This window comes from Leishmania panamensis (assembly GCF_000755165.1).
Source record: "Leishmania panamensis strain MHOM/PA/94/PSC-1 chromosome 34 sequence".
NCBI lineage: Eukaryota > Euglenozoa > Kinetoplastea > Trypanosomatida > Trypanosomatidae > Leishmania > Leishmania panamensis.
Window position 1 is genome coordinate 1125503 of NC_025881.1, and position 19409 is coordinate 1144911.

At 54.7% G+C, this 19409-nt stretch overlaps 4 protein-coding genes across 4 annotated transcripts, besides 2 other annotated features; all 4 read right to left on the minus strand.

The window, feature by feature from the left end:
• Positions 1 to 171: part of a repeat region that runs on past the window's edge.
• Positions 172 to 648: 477 nt separating this feature from the next.
• Positions 649 to 4113, minus strand: LPMP_342910 (ubiquitin-activating enzyme e1, putative; the record flags this gene model as incomplete). Its single annotated transcript, XM_010704415.1, has 1 exon — positions 649 to 4113. The coding sequence occupies one exon, from the start codon at positions 4111 to 4113 to the stop codon at positions 649 to 651; it is 3465 nt and encodes a 1154-aa protein (XP_010702717.1).
• Positions 4114 to 5814: 1701 nt separating this feature from the next.
• On the minus strand, positions 5815 to 8283 carry LPMP_342920 (hypothetical protein; the record flags this gene model as incomplete). The annotated part of the gene is made up of 1 exon (XM_010704416.1): positions 5815 to 8283. One exon carries the CDS (start codon positions 8281 to 8283, stop codon positions 5815 to 5817), a length of 2469 nt encoding a protein of 822 aa, XP_010702718.1.
• A 1966-nt stretch (positions 8284 to 10249) lies between these two features.
• Positions 10250 to 10790: a repeat region.
• Positions 10791 to 12314: 1524 nt separating this feature from the next.
• LPMP_342930 (glycerol kinase, glycosomal, putative) lies at positions 12315 to 13853 on the minus strand (the record flags this gene model as incomplete). The annotated part of the gene is made up of 1 exon (XM_010704417.1): positions 12315 to 13853. The coding sequence occupies one exon, from the start codon at positions 13851 to 13853 to the stop codon at positions 12315 to 12317; it is 1539 nt and encodes a 512-aa protein (XP_010702719.1).
• A 3446-nt stretch (positions 13854 to 17299) lies between these two features.
• Positions 17300 to 18586, minus strand: LPMP_342940 (hypothetical protein; the record flags this gene model as incomplete). The annotated part of the gene is made up of 1 exon (XM_010704418.1): positions 17300 to 18586. One exon carries the CDS (start codon positions 18584 to 18586, stop codon positions 17300 to 17302), a length of 1287 nt encoding a protein of 428 aa, XP_010702720.1.
• Between the last annotated feature and the right edge of the window lie 823 nt (positions 18587 to 19409).

Below are 19409 nucleotides of genomic sequence, written 5' to 3' on the forward strand. Positions count from 1 at the left end.
TGCGGGCGTTGGATGAACTCTCAACACAACTCGTAGAGTGAGCTGGTGCAATCGTGATTATAAACCAAGCGCGTCGTCGGCACAGCACTAACCCGGACTCGACCCACCGACACCAAGCAATCCGCACCGTCATACCCGAGGACACACGGCGGCGGGTTCTTGACTTCCCCACATCCCGCAGTGTGAGGTGCTAGAGTCTGACACCACGCACGAGAAGGGGTGGCGAGGACCATGAGGGGTGCCATTACGTACAGGAATACGAACTCCCTCCCCCAGAAAAACGCACGCACACGTCCCTGTGCAGAAAGCCACGCCCCGCTGATGCGAAAATAACGACAGGGAGGCAGGAACAGCGGCAGAGGGCACACTACTGCACAAACCCGCATTCACCCCCTACCCTCACACGATAAAGCAATGCGAGTACCACGTGCCTTGCGTTGGCTATCTGCGAAAGTGCTTGGAGTCCTTCCCCGGAGCGTACGCCCGCGAGAAAGGGGACCCACTAGAGAAGACTCAGAAGTCACGATTCGATTATTATGGAACGGTGGACCAAGTGAGAATCCATACAAACCCTACCTCAGTGTGCCAAGCATACCTCCTCCTCCTCCCTCTAGGCGAAGGTCGCGCAGACAGTCACCCCGCGTTTAGCTACTGTTGAATTTCAAGACACACAGTGGCCGTCTCCACGTCCACCTCGTCCACAGTGTCATCGCCGTCGTCGACGGAAACTGTCACGGATAGGTCACAGAACTGTACGCGGCTCTGCCAAAATGGTGCTGGTAGCGTGCCGCCTGCCTCAATCACCTTCTGCTCCTCAATCACCTTCATGAGAGACTCGTTCGTCTTTGAGTGGCTGGGGCGGCCGTTCCACAGCATACCCTTGCCAACACCGATCCCGTCCACCTCGTACGCGTAGTCAATACCATCAGGGAGGGTCCTATTCAGCGCAGCTTCGAACGCCGTTGCAAACTCCTTTACCGTGGTCGCCGCTGTGATAGGGATGCGAATCATATCATACTTGGTGAACCCCTCCGGCACGCGAATGACCTTCTTCTTGTACGTGTAATCCTGCTCTGGAATGTAGGTGGCCACCACCTTGGTGAGGTTCTTGATGGGCAGATCGCGTTCAAAGAGAACGTAGTTGTTTGTGCCCACGTCTAGCATACCGTTACGCAGCACTGAGACGTCCTTCTCCTGCAAGACCTTGAAGAGCTCAATGAGCCCCAAGCCCGTCACGGCGGAAGTTGTGGTCGCGATGGCGGGGATAATCTTCCCAGCAACAAGCTTCACTTTCATCCGATCCTGCGTTGGGATTCCGTAGTTCTCAGCGCGGAGGTTGCTGGCTGCAGCTACAAAGTCAATTTGGAAATTATCGTCGTCGTCCTTCTCGAACTCCAGCGCGGCCGCCTTGCTGCCTTTGCACTTGGACGCCAGGGCGGCAACGTCCACCAGTAATCCGTGCAGCTCGGCCTCGGCCTCCTCCGTAGACGTTTGTTTGCCGTCATGCACATCGGCGGCCAAGTCGTCGTCGAGGTTGTCGACGGAGCCTGCCACGTACGCTGGCGTCGTCAGCTTGCTCACCTCTGCCTGAATCCACTCGTCCGTACGGTACTCCTGCATCCAGCGGCTCTTCTCATAGTTGAAGCGCGCCTCGTGCTTCGGCGGGTGCACTCCAAACATGCACGCGTACAGGTTGATAGTCGCCACCAGGAAGTTCTTTGCGTCTGGATTCTTCAAAATCTCAGCGGTCGACGTTTCGAGCGCCGATGGATACTTGCGATGACCACTCCAGAAATCCTCGCCGTTCTTCCTCTTGGCGCCGCGCGGGAAGGCCGCCTGAAGGTCGAGAATTCGGTCGCGGAACATCTTGAAGAGCTGTTCCCAGCCAATCGCGGCGCATTTGTCCATCGTCGGGCCATCGGCAAGAATTGTTAGCGTTCGCTTCAGCAGTTTGAGCGGGCCCATGTTCTTCTCAATAAGGCTACGCCGCTCCCCAGCGCTCGAGCCACTAGCCACCTCGTGGTAGATGCGCTGGGTGAAGGCGGCAGGGTCCTCGATGATCTGCTGCGCCGTCTGCATTGGCGACACGAACATGTCATCAAACTGCGCCCGGGCCCACTCTATGCAGTGGTCGTAGATGTACGGGAAATTGCGCAGTGTACACATAGGTATGCCGCCCGTTTGATCTGGCGCGCCGCCGTCGGCGTACGACGTCGTCCTGCCTGGTACGATAATATCAACGTTGCCGCCGGTGCCCATGGTGCCCGCCTCAAGGAGTACCTTCTGGAAGCGAACGCACTGCTGGTCGACGTAGAGACGGGCTTCTATGTTGTCCAGCGCGTTGACCACAACGTTCAGCGACTGCCAGAATGGGTCGGGGTACAGGTGCTCCGTGGTCAGACCAATGAAGTCCTGGCGAGCGTCCACCTTGACCTCAGGGTTCATCTGCCGCATACGGGCGGCCGCAGCCGCCGATTTGGACTGCCCGACGTTTTCCTCGCGGAAGAGAAACTGCCGACTGAGGTTTGACACCTCGATGCGGTCGTTGTCGGTCACGATGAGAGAGCCGTTGAGGCCGCAGGCGATGCCGCAGAGCGCGAAGTTCTTGATGTTCTCGCAGCCGAGTGCGCCGCACCCGACCATGAAGAGATGCAGGTTCCCGAGCCGTTGCTGGAAGTCCTTGCCAAAGATGGAGATGATGTGATCGTACCGCGAGTTCATCGGACGGAACTCGTCGCTGCTGTAGTTAGGACATTGGGGCTGCACAGCTGCACAAGAGAGGTGGAACCATTGGTGGATGGGGGAATATTTGCCGGTAATCTTCACAATCTCCTGGGCTACGACAGCACCAAAGAAGGAGGCAAGGGGTTGCAGCTCAGCGCGGGCGAGAAGAGCATCTGCCAAGACGGCCTTTTCATCGAGGTTGTCGAGCACCATCGGCACCGGCACTGGCGGCGGCGGCAACTTGTAGGGGAACTCCGCCTTGCTGGGCTTGCCAGTGACACGCTGCTCCGGCGGCACGGGCATCGCCTTATTGTCCTCCAGGATCTTCTTCGCCAGCTCAACTACCGCAGCGGCCTGCGCTGCGTTGTGAAGCTCAGGCAGCTGCCCCCCATGCGAGTCGGCGTACTGCAGCAGCGCATGCAACGTCAGATGGGTCAGCGACTCTTCGGAGTTGTCCATCATCGGGCTCACTGGGATGAAAGCCCCTGGCGCCGGCAGCGCTTCACTTAGGGGGCGAAAGGCAAGTGTCGTTACCTCTTTCAACTCATGAAGAAACCCGCCTGTCTGATATGGGCTGTACCCCTGCGTCTCAAACGCCGGATACACACGTACAGTATCCCGTGGGTCCGAGGGGCAGACGATGGCGTCGTATACCTGACCATTCACAGAGGTGCCGTCTGGTTGGAGAAGCCCCTGTACTTCGCTCAGCTTTATCTGCGTATAGTCGCGTAAGGCGCCAGGCGTCTGCCCTTCGGGCGTCTCGTAGCGGATGCGGGTATACAACTCACCCGTCTTGTCACGCAGCGTCGCCACTTCCGTGATGAGCTTCTGTAGCATGGGCCGCCCGTCGGCGTCCCTGACAACGAAGTAAGGACCGTGGTCGGCGAACACGGACCCCATTGTGCCCATCTGAAGCGCGAGCACAAATGAGATGGTCGGCACGTGATTGTGGCAGAAATTGTTCCATTTCTTCAGCGTCGTGAGGCTGAGATCTGGCGCGGCGGCTGTGAAGATGAGGGCGACGTTGTCTGCGACGGTGGCCTCCGCCAACTCTGTCAGTACCCGCACGCGCGTGTTGGGGTTCAGCTCAGAAATATAAGCAGCAGACAGCTCCGCCATCGTCTTGCCTGATGCCATGGACTGCGGTGTGACGGCAAAATTCACACCCATGTCCTGAACCGTCGGCCTGCGAGGGTCATAGAAGCGGATAGTGTGAATGCCAGCAAGTGCTAGGTTCTTCGCGATCTCGATCCCAACGCCACCGCACCCCACAATAATCACCTTGAAGGAGATCAGCTTTGCCATGGTCTCGAGGCCATAGGTGCCGATGGTGCGGCTCTGTTTGTCCAGATACTTCTGGTTGATCGATGTTTCGTTCTCAGGCTCCATTTTTTTTCTTTCGTTGGGGGAGGGCGGCGTTCTGCGTTGGGGTAACTTAAAGCTCTGCGTGAGTGTATAAGTGAAAGGAAGCGCAGGGGACACGTTGTCCGTTGCTGTGCACTTGACACAGGCGAGAGGGAGATGGGAAAGGGGGAAAAGAGTGGCACTCGCACGCGTCAACAACAACACGTGTGTTTGAGAGTAACGCGTAATGTAGTTTGTGTGTGTGTGTGTTTTTTTTTTTGGTTCTTCTTCCCTTTCCCTGCACACTGTCGTCAACGCACCGTGACTTTAGAGTTGGTCCCACTTGCGAGGACAAGACGAGGAAAAAGGCTGAGTCGCTGTGCGCGGAGTAAACAATACACACCCAAACAAAAAAAAAAAGAGAAAATAATGAACAAAAAGAGAGCGCAGACAGAGAAAGAGGGAAAAACACAAAGTGCACCGATACAGCAACCGCTGAAGAGCCACCCCGGGCAGCCTCTCCAGAGACAGTGAGGTAAAGAGCAAGGCACGTAGAAAAAAGGAAGGTGTGTGGAATCTGTGTGCAGGTCGTGCTGAAGGATCTCAAGCGCACTGAACAGATGGCAATGTGATCGCGGGTTTGCACAGTAACTCCGTTCTCTTTCTTCCTTCAGATAGAAAGTCAGCAGGTGACGGCAAAATAGCAGCTACACAAACCAGTGAGTAGCAACTTGTGTGTAAGACCGTCGGGGCCGAAGCTGGGCGTACCAGCGAGAGTGTCTGTACGTTAGGAGATGGATATTGGTGGTCGAGCGGGGTGGGAGACTGTCGTGCGTGTACGATATAGAGAGCAGGTGGAGAGAAGCAAGACTCAATAAGAGAAACTACGAAAAAGAGCTCACAGTGGCATGCTCAAGAAAGAGGCACAGCAGTCCAACAGCGAGAACAATGCGAAGAAGCGGATGTAAAGACAGAGAGGGAGAGGGATGTTCAGAGAAGATAGAAGAAGGTTGTCAGCAGAGGAGTGTCTGTGTGTCTGCCTACACATCGGGTGTGTTGCGTCTGGGTGCCACAAGAGCCAACGAGTTCTTTCATGATCAAAGGAGTGGGCTCGTGTCGTCAAGTAGGAGAGAGCGGCAGACTGTCAGTGGGGCGCACACACCTGCGTATCTCTTCGCGTGTGTGGTTTAGCTAGTCTGCGCAACGTCACTCTTGTCGTCTACATGCTTGTGGTGCCTTCAGTTTTCGTTTGATAATTTATACGTTGCTTTGCGCTCTCTTTTTGCACCATCGCGCTGGCAAGGCTGCGCCTTCTGCGCCGTTTGCTCACTCCCTTTGGCGAAAGGGGAGGGAAGCGTCGCAAGTGTTCCTGAACGCTGTTCGGCGAGTCATCATGGGTACCGTAACAAGACACATCTACCGTCACAGAACATGCAGCAATGCCCACACTATTACCCAATGAGGGAAGAGAAGAGCCTTGCTGCTCGGCCCCTCCTCCTCACACACAAAGCCGCGCAACTACATGGAAACAATAACCCCCAGCGAGGACGCATCATCAACGTTCTCCAAGTGGTGCAGCACTGCGCATCGTGTTCCGAAACATACAAAAAGACGCTGAGACGATACTCGAGCTTCCACAAAAAATGACGGTGACGCATCACCTACAGAGGTGTGCTATTGCCTAGGCCGCTCTATGGCTTTGTTCTCCTCCCCCCCCCCAACACACACACACACATACACAGAGTTCTACGCCTTAGCCGATGTTGGGGACGCAAGAGAGAGCTGTATCTTAAAGTGTCGCTTGCAGGAAGCCACAGGCTTCGACGTCGTCCGATTGGTAAAGTAAAAGATATTTTGCACCATCGTTTGGTCGCCATCCTGAAACTGGTACCAGACACGCTCAATTCCCTCTCGCACCTCCGTTTCCACGTACAGCTCTCGCCCGCCCGACAAGATGCACGAACGAGACCTCACACAGCCGCGCGAGATGCTCTCCCACGTCCACTCCGTTCCGTCGAGCGCGATGATGAAGTGGCGGCGTTCTAGCATGGTCGCTTCATCAATCACGATCTTCTTGCTCTCGTGGTTCACGTGAACGACCCATGTCGGCACCGTGTTGTTTCTCACGCTGCGGAGCAAAACATTAACGCCCTGCTCAAGCAAGACGGCGTTCATACTACCCTCCGTTTCCTCCGGATCCATGATCCAGGTGCCAGTCATGAGTGCCTTAATCTGCGCCACCTCCAATGTGGACGGCGGTTGCAGCAGTAGACTACGTGCTGGATGCGCGAAGACGCAGCTGTCAGCTACGTCGGAGTTGACCAGATAGGGCACCGGCACCGCAATATCCAAGGCCTGCGCCTGCTTCTGGATCCAGGTGGCGCACTTTGCGTGAGTCACATCACACAGCTCCTGCATCATGAACGCGCGAAGCGTTAGAGTCCGGTAGTTGATGGCGCTAGCACCGTAAAAGGTCATCCATCGGTTGTAACACCACTGCAACGCTCTCTTCACCTGCTCCACCTCCTGAGGATGATGAAAGATGAAGCCGTACGTGCCGAAGAGCGCCGCCAGCAACACCTGTTGAGAGGGGTTCAACGCGAACTGCTGCGTCTTGAGGGCTTCTTTGAGTCCACTCAACGCGACTACGCCAGGACCGTCGGCGATCGCCTCCCACGACTCCATGGCTGCCACCTCTGCCCGTTTCATCGCGTTAGACCCGATGCTGTGCAGCATGGCAAAGAGATTGCTCTCCTGTAGCTTGCCGCGACCGCGGCTCGTCACGAAGCCGTCCCCGCTCACCTCTGTGACGCTGCCGTCGGCTTTGATCACCTTACCTCTCACTTTCACGGCACCCTCCCACACGCTGGGCTGCGCAAGCCACGTGATCATCTCTTGATTCGCCAGTGTTGCCACCAGGCGTAGCTCAATGCGGCAACCAGCGTGCGTTGGGCACTCGACGCGCCACCGCGTCGGGTACACGACGCCGGTTTCACTGCTCATGTAGGATTCGTCTGTCTCATCGATCATGGTGACGCCACTCGTGTGCTGGATAGCCTCCTTGCTCACCGCAGAGTGCACGGTGGCGTAGCATTTCGTGACGGTGCCCGTCTCCGCTGTCATGAAACGGGTAATGCTAACGCATTGCGCCTCCTCGTCGTATAGGCGAATGAGGCAGTGGTCGTGCAACGTGTGCTCCGTCTCCTCGGCAATGCGGCGGTGGCGAAGGGCTTGCACGATGCGCGCCTCTTCCATGCTGCGCGGCACCACCCCACCGAAACTGTGTTCCATCCAAACACTACCACGAGTTACCTCCAAGTCGCGTGCCAGTTCGAGATTGTCTGACGCGCGTGTCACTCGCAGCGAGCCACTGAGCAGTCGAGTGTGGTGAAGGCAGTACGAGAACTCGTCGTCCTCCCAGTTGCCGGTGGAGACAACGCCATGTACGCCATCGAGTGCTGGCGGAACACTACGAGGCATGAACGTCAGATCCACAACGGCGCGCACCTCACGCGACAAGTCATTTTCCTCATGCTCGTTGCTTACGCCTTCGAGGTGAAGGCTGTACTTCGGGATGCGCAGCTGAGGTGCACGGCCCGCCGCGGACACGGTCGACTTTAGAGTATTCTTTCCGTATTGGACATCGAGCTCTGTCAGTCGCGTCAAAGCAACTTCGTCCAGCAGCTGGTCCGGCAGCACCAAATGCTCCCTACTAAACTGCTCCAGCACCGCCTGAAGCATAACAGGCTTATTTCGTATTGTCTTCTTGGCGATCAGCATCGAGAAGAGTGCCGGTGCACGGTCGCCTGAGGCGCAGAAGCGGTAATACTTTTTGGTCTCGTGGTCCGTGATGGACCAGTTCACCACGCGTGCGTGGGTCAGCAGAGAGTCTTCCTTTGGCGGGTCGACATCACTGACGACGGCCATGGAGTGGAAGGTGGCGCAGAGAGCAAAGCGGTTTTGGGCCCCAAAGCGACTGCGCACCGTCCAGCGCTCTGTATGGCAATGCTCGTGTGCGCGATCGTGATCAAACAGCATCGACCACAGCGCGCTTGCCGACACTGACGGGTCTTTGCCACCGTCATTGCTAAGGTTAAATTGCGGCCACGAGTTGCGCAGACGCTCTTTCAGTGACTTCTCCTCCACAGACTCGTCCTCTAAACGTTGCCGCTGCGTCGGTGGCTCAACGACGGTCTCTCCGGCGGGAAAGTGCATTATCCCACCGATAATGCGCCGAGATATCGTGTCAGCAACTTGCACCTACTCACCTGCTGTAGTTGGAGTCGTATCCTTCTTGCTCCCTCAGATAGACAGTTGACAGTGCCTCTCGTATGCCATGTCCACAGGAGCGATTAAGATGGCCTTGCCTCCGTCTCTGAGAAGTGCTGAAATCACAGAGCGCACGCAGGCACAACCCTTCGCGGCGTGTCAAGACGTGGACCCTTTTCTCTCCTTGGCAAGACCAAAAAATTAAGGCGATGTCCTCGTACGTTGGGGGTGGGAAAAGGGTCACAACAGAAGAGCAGCGGTAGCTCACGAGGGGCGAGTGATGTCTTACACAGGTAAGAAGAAGAGGAAGCCTTCTTAGCGCGTGCTTGCGCGTGCGTAGTTTGTTTGGGTGGTCGGTATCGGGGAGCAGTTAGGGGAAGATGGGGAGAAGCATGGTGGAGAGAGGAAAATGTAAGCGCTTTCGTTGATGGCATTGTTTGCTGTGATTGCTCCTTCTCAAAGCTCAGTATATCCTTCGTTTTCCGATATGGTCACTATAGGCGAAACGACGCGCAGGAGACTGAAGTGAATGGGCTGAACAAGGCCTCCTGCTTTTTGTTGTTGGTGTTTTCCTCTTCGGTAAGCATGACTGCTCTCCTCGGTTCGTTGCCTATGCGGTGTGGGCGGAGCGGGAACCAGCGCACACACACACACACACCAATGCATGAAAACACCAATGCAAAGAGGGGGATATCAATAAATAAAGGTGAGGCGACGACAGCGGTAGGGGGAAACGATACGAGCAAAATCTGTAACATCGTGAGGTGCATTACTGTGTTGAGCAGAGTTCAAGTCACATCAACGCCAGATCACGGCGCACTCATCGGGGGGTGGTCTGGTCACGTTGGAAAGCAACTTCCACTCGCACAACCATGGCCCTTCCGTCGCCTTAGCGACAGCCCGTCTTTTCTTGTCCTGTCGAAGGTGAAGAAAATTCCCGCTCATAATGCCTGGCGAGAATCAGAGACATGCGCATGCGCCCTGTGGTTTGACCGAAGTCTTCTCCTTCCCACCATTTCGCCTGCATCACTCACCTCGAGATTTTTTTGTCTCATCTCTATTTCACCGGTGAAAAATGGTGCGACTTCCTTGAGTCTGGTCACACTGCACCCCATTCTCATCCTCTCCCTTGCCCACAGGCTCTGTATGTGGGCCTTTCGCTGTATTAAATATGGTATTATTACTTCGCCAACACACCACACGCATGCGCACATATGCCTTTCTCCTCTTCTGTACAAATTATTTCACTCTCTGTCGCGCATGCGAACAAAGCATCGCTGTGGTGTGGGGATGAAAACTCTCTCAAGAGAGAAGAAAAGAAGGAGAGAAGAGGCACAAGCCGAAAGGAAAAGCTGAAGTGAAGGGAGGAGGCGGTGACGCACGATAAAATTTGACTAGTCAAGAAGCGTTCTTGTTGTGCTTTCCCTTCTCCTTTTTCCTCTGTTGTCGGAGGAATGACAGAACACAAGAAGGGAAGAAACGCCTCCGGCTGCTGAACGAGAGACACAAATAAAAGAATAAAAAATGGGAACGAACAATAACAAAGCCAAACGAGCACACACGAACACCCACACCGCGGGAGAAGCAAACGCGTGGGGCAATCCAGCATGGCTGCCTTCCAAGAAGGAAAGAATTACACATCTCCATAAATCAGTATACAGAAGGACACTTCAACACGAATTCGCGTTTCCTCTTTTCGTCCGTCAAAACAGCTCTCGCTCCGCCTACGAACACCATTAAGCGTACACACATATATACAGACAGACAGACACACGCCCAGCTGCACAGCTGAGCGATTGAACCTTTCAAAGGAAAGAAAATCCACGGGAGGAGGAGCACGTCATTGACACAAATAAACTGCGCCAAAGCCTCCACCCAGATTTTCCATGAGATCACACTTATTTAAATAGTTAACTTGCCTATTCTGCTTTACAACAGAAGGTCTACCCCACTCTACCCCTAGCCTGGCACAGGGCCCATCGCGTCTTGCAAAGCAGCCGTAGAGCCACATCACAACAATGCACCGACAGTGCCACCTGAGCACGACCCCTGCCTCAGACTTCGCCTTTCCCCCTCTTCCAAGGTCGCCACACAGCCGCCTCCAACATGCCGGTCGCCACCCGGTACATCCTCCTCGGGGTGGCTCAGGCTCCCCACGCGAGTAGGCAGCAGGAGACGCGTGAGATAAGTTCAAGTCACGCTGATACTCTTCCCACTAAATGGGTAGTGCAAGCGTATTCAACGCCGCAGGTTGCTCCGACGCAATGCCGTGCAGGACCTGACCGCCGGCACCAGCAGCGACGAGGTGCACCGACCTCCCCTCATCAGAGGGGCTTAACATTGTGGCCACCAGGTGTGGTTCGGCCTTGGCAGGAATATTAGGGGGGGTGAGCTGCCTGGCTTCCTCACACAGAGTGAGGGGTGCGAGACCCCAGGTATACCACACACCGAGGCATTCCCTGACTTCAAGAGAGGAATGTGACTGAGAGGAAGAAAAGATAAAGAGAAGCGTGGAGGTGGTGGTGTCAAAGGTGCACGCACAGAAGTGAGCAGAAGTGCAGTAATTTGACAGAACTTCCGCACAAATCAAACGTGTAACTCCCGCTTCCGACGCACAGGCCATGCACGGAGTGGGGAGCAAAGCTAGAGAGGAACGGAAAGCGATTTTTCTTACGTTTCCGTGCATCCGCGTGCGTCGTCTATGCACTTCAACAATATAGGGAGAAAAGAGAAGGGGGTGGGGGGCAAACGCATCGGAGGTGGGCACAGGGTTCGAACCAAAGACGTAGACGACGAAAGAAAAAAAGGAGAGGTCGAAGGTATATACCAGCAGCACCATCCATGGCAATCAAGAATAGCGAACGCACAAGCTCGTTTTTTTTCTCTTCTTCGCGATGAGCGTGGCGGTGAACAGCGCATGACTCATTGTGTTTTGTTTGCTTCCAACACTGCCCCTGTTGGTGCTTTTCTCGTCAGCGAAGAAGTGCACACGGTGAGTTACAGAAAAATAAACTTTGAAGGAGCAAGAAGAGCGAGTTAGACATCAGAAAGGTAGAACAGACTGCCGTACTGTGGGAGGGGGGGAGAGGTATGAGAGAGGGAAGGAAGAGAGCGTGAGGAAGGGGATCCGATGGCGCCATCACCACTACCGTTTCTGCACCCACCAGCTGCACTCGCCTATCTGTTGACATCGAGGATCTTTACACGTTTGTGCGTCCATCGCGCTCTCTCGCTCACTTCGAGCGGTGACACGTGCTCACAGAAAACAAAAGGAGGAGCGAGAAAAAAGAGCAAGACCCATCCCCCTCGGCCACGCGCGTGGTCCGCCTCGCTGCGCTAATCAGCAGGACAACAGATTCTATTGTGGCGAGAAACAATGTATCGTCCGCGTTTACCGGACTATGCGTCTGTGTGGGGATGTAGGCCTGTTTATGTTTGTGGCTTACGTGACGCACATCAAACAGTCGCACACACACACACACTATATTCGAAGGCAACAGCGGCGGAGGAGGGCACGAGGTACAAGGAGAGGAGAAAAGGAAAGGAAAAAGGAGGCAGCATCGATAGGTAACAAAGAACAGCAAAAGAGCCGCGCTTGTCTTTTTGTTGTTGCTAGCAGCGTTGTGGGCCTTTTTCCCTCTCCCTTTCCTTATTTTCTTGTGTGAACATGAAACGGTGAAGGCGCTAGCGGAGAGAAATCAGAGAGCACATCGAACGGGGAGCAATCACGACACAAATAGTAGCCAAGCACAAACAAACAAACGCAGTATAAGGAAAGAGAATGACGCATGCACTTCACTCTACTGATGCGCTATCATATTGCTCCCCCGTGTCCTCTGCTCTCCGCGGTGCTCGTACTTCTCCCAGCACAGGATAGCGATTGGATTGAGTACACAAGGAAGGCACAGGTAGAGGGCGATGAGATGGGGTAGGGCAACAGTAGCCCCTCGGGCACTTGCTCTTGACTCCTCGTTGGCTTATAACTTCGCCCACTTCGACCGCTTCACGGCAGTGTTCCAGGCCTCCAGGCGTGCCTTGCGTACCTGCTTATCGGTCATGGTCGGACTCACCGTTTCACCACTCAGCTGCTCCTTGGCCGTCTTCTGGATCTCCTTGACAGACTTCCACACGCCGACGGCCAGACCAGCGCAAAGGGCGGCGCCAAGGGCGGTGGTCTCGGTGAGATGCGGCACGTAAAGATCCACACCCAGTATATCGGCCTGCATCTCCATGAGCAAGCGGCTACGCGTGAGGCCCCCGTCAACACGCAGGCACTTGATCTCAACGCCGCTGTCCTCTTTCATAGCGAGCAGCACTGCGTTTACCTGCATCGAGATGGCCTCGAGGGCGGCGCGGATGATGTGAGACTTGTTTGTTTTGTACGTCATGCCCACAAGGGTGCCACGAGCTGTCGGGTCCCAGTAAGGGGCGAGAAGCCCGCCAAAGGCCGGCACAAACACGACACCGTCGGTGCCGCTTACTTTGCGGGCGATGTTATCGATCTCCCTCGGGTGACTGTAGAAGTTGAGGTTTGACCGCATCCACTCCATCGTGGCACCGGCGCCGGCAATGGAGCCCTCCAGGGCAAATTTGGCCGACTCGGTACCCAGTTTGTAGGCGATAGTGCCGAGCAGACCATTCTTCGAGAACTGCGGCTCTGTTCCCACGTTCATGAGCATGAAACAGCCCGTTCCATACGTGTTCTTGGCATCGCCCTTGTGCAAACCCATGTGGCCAAACAGGGCGCTCTGCTGGTCACCAATGCAGCCCGCCACGGGCGTCGGCACGCCGAGCGCGTCACGGATGCCGTAGTCGTTGGCCGTGACATCGCAGTATCGCTCGCTGTTGCTGCGAATCGCCGGCAGTGCCGTGCGCGGAATGTCAAGCTTCTCGCAGAGCTTGTCGCACCACTGCTGTGTGCTCAGATTCATGAGGAAGGTGCGGCTGGCATTCGACACATCCGTCACAAACACCTTGCCCTCACTCAGCTTCCACAGAAGCCATGACTCGATGGTGCCAAGGAGGAGCATGTTGCTCTTGCGCGCGGCGGCTACGGCCGGCACATTTTCCAGCATCCAGCGGAACTTGAAGGCAGTGAAGTAGGTGCTGACCGGCAGACCAGTGATATGGGCGGCGAAGTTGTGGTCGCCACTGCCAAAGTCCTTCGCAATTCGGTTGCTCACCTCATAGGTACGCGCGTCGCTCCACACGATGGCGTTGCAGAGCGGCTTTCCAGTCTGGCGGTCCCAGGCGACACCCGTCTCACGCTGGTTTGTGATCCCTATGGCTGACACCTTGTCAAACTTGGGGTCCTTTGCGCGCAGCTTCTTCACTGCCTCTGCGAGGCAGAGGCAGCAGTTCCTGTAGATTTCCTCCGGGTCGTGCTCCAGCCACCCAGGTTGCGGCGTGATCTGCTTGTGGGGAAGCTGGTGTTCCGAGAGAATGGAAAACTTTTCATCGAAGATGATGCACCGGCTGGAGGTGGTGCCCTGGTCAATAGAAGCAACATATGGCATTTTTTCTGCCGTGTGTGTGTGTGTTGTGTTCGCTTTTCACAACTATAAAATGTTGAAGTACGAGCACTCGCTTCAGCTCGAAGTACAGGCGTAGAGTAGGGGCGTACGTGTATGTCAACGTGCCTGTGCGTGTGCGTGTGAGGCAGCTTTCCTGGTTGATTGAATAAAGAATACAAACAAACAAGAACGCCTGCGAAGAGACGACAACGGGAGCGGCTCACGGCAGAGGAGGCGAGAACGAAAAGGGAACACTAAGAGCGAGACTTAGAGGAAAAGCAGCGGCACAGGAAGACACAGAGGATGCGGGGTACTCGGCGTGGGTGGGTGGGAAGAGAAAGGCAAAGAAAGAAAAAAAAAGAAGGACAGAGATGTGTGCTCACAGGAGAGTGCCGTACACGTGAGAGGGACAAACGACAGGGAGGGGGAGTGAGAAGGCTGCTGAACGGGCGTTAATGATGCTCCCCCGTAGAGAGGTTTTTCTTTCCGGAGGCCATTGTTGGATGCCAAGGTAGACAAACATATACATATGGAGTTGAAGGTTTGAATGCGCGTGAGAGCAGTGGTGGTGAGGACAAGAGTAGTAGAAGAATGAGAAGTGCTGTGCTCAATGAGGGAAAGTGTAAGAAACCATGTAGAGAGATGGTCTTCCTTGCTGCCGTTGCTGTGAACCAGTTACCATGGTGAAAACTTCGTCCACTGCAAAGTGAGCATTGTAGTAGGAGCGGAAGCATCACCCGATGGGTCGAGTATCCACTGAGTCAGCAGTCCCACTGTGCTTCATGATGACAAAGACGCTTTGCGCTGGGTTTTCCTTTACGGAGTTGTACAATCATTGTATGACTCAGCTGGCGCGATAATGGGCCCTCCCCCTCTCACCAGAAGTTTCACGGAGAACGTACCCGGGGTGAACAGAGCAATACAGAGGTGAGACACAGGCAAATGGCACACCACGCAACGGCAGAGGAGAGAGCACACGCTACCTTCCTCTACTCGAATCAGGTGTCCTCTCCCTCACCGCCACCCAGCAGCAGCAGCAGCAGCAGCGATATCTTGCTCAAGTATACTAACCCAACACGAAGTGACTAGCTGATGGGGAAATGTGTCAGCAGTGGGAAGCGACAAGAGCGTATTGGGCAGGACCTGTGCGTTATGAGGCGCACGGCAAAGGTGAAAAGTCGCCGTCCGAGAGCCACAGCAATGCCAACGTGCTACACAATAATGGGCTCCTCTCTCTCTATATATATCGCCGCCTACCACCCTTCGTGTAAGGCCATATCGACGTGCGAGAGGAGTCCACTCCCTGTGCTTGCTTGCACACTTCAAAAAAAAAAAAGACCACCAAGTCGACTTCCAGCTCGAGGCATTGCACAGCTCAATCAGTGTACCCTCTGTGGTGCATCTGCCACTTTCAGTGAAAGAGGCAGCAGAGGCACCGCAGAGGGTCGCTTCCACGATCAGGACACGGTGCGTCATGGGTATTTGTCCGACTCAGTGTCGAATTTGTGTTAAACGTGGATCATCCCTTTAAGCGGTGCAAGCCAAGAGCTGAAGACGAGACACATGGTGTGCGTGCAAGCGCACACCCGAGAAACTGCAAGCGCATACAAGAGAGCTGCAATCATTGCGATGGCATTGAATTGCGTTTAAGCCCCCGCAATTTTCCGCTTATCTCCCGTGTACACCACGAAGAGCAGCGAGTGAGAGAGAGAGAGACAAGATGGCAATCACCTAGTTAATCACGGCTCATGTGCCTCGCTGTGGGAAAAGGGGCCGAATCATCACCTCACATGCATGTTTGCCTCAAAGAGAGCCTGCCCCCACCATCCACTCAGAGCGCTGTCAGTGTACCCTCTGTGGTGCATCTGCCACTCTCAGTGAAAGAGGCAGCAGAGGCACCGCAGAGGGTCGCTTCCACGATCAGGACACGGTGCGTCATGGGTATTTGTCCGACTCAGTGTCGAATTTGTGTTAAACGTGGATCATCCCTCAGCACCATCTGTCGCAAGCAAATACATTCACCTTCACTTGTCACAAGGCGCATTCCTTCACATTGCAATACTCACGGTTGACGATGCACGTACCTAGTCACACTTCTTACGGCTAGCGTTTGAATGCAAAGTACAGCCAGAGCTGCTGTTATGATTGTCCAGCTGGTGTGACAGAAGTCTCTAAAAATGTGCCCCTCACCTCCAGCAGCGTACGTAGCCCATCTCCTCTTCAGCACTTCCATTGAGAGCGCGGTAACGCCACTTTTGCTCTGTCTGCCGCATACGCGCCTCTCCGGCCCTCCTCTCTATACACAAAACACACCGCTTCGGACAGGCAATTTGTTGTGGATGGCTGCAGGCCTTTTCGTGTGCTGTGCGGTCATACTGCTTACGGCTTGCGTTGTATACCAAATGGCAATCAGCGATCTTTCTTGATGAGAAACAACAAAAATGAGATTAAATCATGCAGGCACAAACCATCACACAGCCACAGCCACATCCACACACATGTGCGACCACCCCAAGTTCGCACTAATATGCCGTGCTTCCTCTGATGAAGCACAGCCTCCTGCACGTGACGGCAATACTGAAAAAGTGCTTGCACACATCACACGCTAGACAGTCGTGTCATTCCTGAGCGGATGCCAAAAGGTCAGGTACGTAACACACGTATGACTTACGATTCTGTCCCCCCCCCCAATAGGCTACGAAATAAATATCTGAAGGTGGCAGAAACGACCACAGAAATCGACAGCACACAAGAAAGAGAAGACGAGTTTTTCTTTCGTTGTTGCAGGGATGGGAGAATCGATTCCCATGAGACATGTACGGCGGCGGCAGCAGAGGGAAAAGAAGTAGTCACGTCGTGAATGTCCCTCACGAAAATCTGCATGGCTTGAAGAAGAGGCAGAGAGACAAACCAGCAACTCTCTGACCTGAACATGCCTCATCACTCCTGGATTCAAGAACTATGGCGTGCGCAGTGGGCCTCCACCCTAGCACGGGCACAATCTGCACCGTGTAATAGCAAGGAATGCATCGCTGAACTCCTTTTCTTTCCTCTTCGTTTTAGAGCGGGTCCATTTACCGTCAATTTATACTGAGCAGGGTGGCAGAAGAGAAGGGTAGTAGGGGAAGTCGGAAGGGAAAAAGAAGCAGATGGATTTCGGAGCCTCGAACACGTGGCCGAAGCAACTGCGCAAATGTTCCAGCAGACCACACACACACACACACCGTCGTCGTCGTCGAATCAACAATGTCTTCACACTGAGCGTCGCTCGCACCCCACAGAAGCAAAACGCTCATCTCTGGGCAAAACAAAACAAAAAGACAAAGAAGAGTAGCCTCGTGAAGGTAAAGGCGAACACGCGCGCGTCTCGTGGCGTAGACGACCACACACAGCACACGTGTAGAAAGCCGAGAACACATCCGCTGTGAGGCGCAAAAGAAAAATACGCCTCACAGCTTCATGGATTCAAGCGGTACGGAAAGGTCCTTCACCGGCAGCGCACCACCCGTGAGAAGGGAACGCTTCTGCAGCGCCCCTTCCATCAGATCCCTCTCCCGTTGGGCCACAAGTCGCGGTTGAAGCTCAGACTTGCCAGTGACGATGACGCGCTGGCACATGCCTGTCTGCCCGAAACGCAGGTTGCGCAGTGCCGCCAGGCACGTGGTGTTTGCCTTCGTCGAACCCTTGTCCATATCTGTGTACTCAATAAACGTCCACTTGGTCGTGCTAGGGCTGTTGGCCGCGATGCAACTCAGCCCCTTCGCCACGAGAGCGCCAGCGTAGCCGGCATCCGGTGCCGACCACGGCGCCTCTCGAATCGCCTGCTCCAGCTCCTTCTCGATAGCACCGTAATGGTGCGTGCGGCTCTCCGAGTTGAACTCACGCAAGATCGGGCACCGCTTTGAGATCTCCGCCTCCCTCATGTATTGGTGGCTGAAGCGTGTCGAAACGACCTTGCGCGACGCAACGGCCTCTGGGTCGTAGACAAACATGAACTCCCGAAAGTCCTCAAACTTTCGCTGCGTAGCACGGCGGTAGTATGACTCTTCGCGGATGCGGAGTGCATCGATCTGTTGCTCTCGAGAGTCTGGCAGTGCACTGTACTTTTCACTCAACGCCTTATCCACCTCCAGCGGCATCGAAGGGGGCAGACCCTCATCCATGTTCTTCAGACGACGTCGCTTCTCGGTGAGCATGCAGTTGATCGTGTGGTAGCGCTCAACGCTGTAAAGCAGAACGAGCACCACCGTCCCAATCGAGATGGCAATCTCCGACCCCTTGAGAAACGCAACCAGTTCGTGAAAAAAACTACGCTTTACGCCCTGCTGTCGACGGTCGCGGTCCTCGGCGGCCCAGCGCTCCCGCTCCCGCTGCTCATTCGCCTTGCGCACCCGCTCGTTGCGCTCCGCCCAGAAGGCGCCGCCGGTCGGGGTCTCTGATTTCTTCGCTTGGCGGAATCCCGAAGACGATGGGCCTCTCTCCTCGTCTCTAGCGCTTCTTCCGCTAGACGACTGGCGGTACTCCGCGCGCAGCAAGCGGTAAGCGGCATTGATCTCACGGAACTTAATGGGATCGCCGTGCTCGACATCTGGATGGTACTTCTTGGTGAGCTCGTAAAAGCGCTGTCGAACTTCCTCGAATGGTGTTCCCGGGGCAACCCCGAGCACTTGGTGAGGGCTGAGCAGCCTACTGGGATCACTGGGGGTGGCGAGACAGAGAAGGGCGCGGCGGAACATCGTCAGCAAAGAAGGCGCAGACGCAGAGGCGAAAAAAAAAGCTGAAAGAGATCCGTGAAAAGGGTACGATAGAGGAACAAAGCCGAGAAAGAGAAGAGTGGACACTTGTGGAGCACGAAAGAAAAAAAAATGCGGAAAGGAGAAAATAAGAAGAAGTGATGTGGTGAAGCCCGTATCGCTCCCTAATATGGTGCGTGCATGTGTGTGTGTGTGTGTAGGGGGGTGCGCGAGGTATAAGGGGGCTCTCTCTTTCTCAAGACGTTGAGAAGCGTGACTGCAGGTGTTTTGTGAGCCGCCGAGAAGGAAAGGAAAACGAAATGCGAATCAAACTAAAACAATTCAACACGGAGGAGAAGGAAAAAGAGTGAAGAGGGTGACTTCAGGGCAACGCAAGGAGAAGAAAGGGCGAAAGACATCACTAAAAGAAATGTGACGAAGCACGCGCCTGGCAAGATGCAGCACTTCTTCACGACATGCGCTATCCGTATAGGCAAACAGCTCCGTTGGCTTGACTGAGCGCCCCTTTCCTCCTTTTTACTAGACAAAAGAAAAGCAGTCAGAGGTGTTACTTGAGAGCAAAGAAGCGTAGCATCGCCTAGCCTCTACAATCCCGCAAAGATACAGAAGGTGAACGGCAATGGCTGTGTGGGAGCAGCTGCTACAGACGCTACGCTTCACTTGGCACTGACTTCGATGCGCAGACAACACTAGAAAAATCGATGCTCCGCTTTAGCGGTAGGTATGCACACGAGAAGGCAAACAGAATAAGTATATATACACATATACATAAATATATATATATATATACTACGTGCCTGTAGAT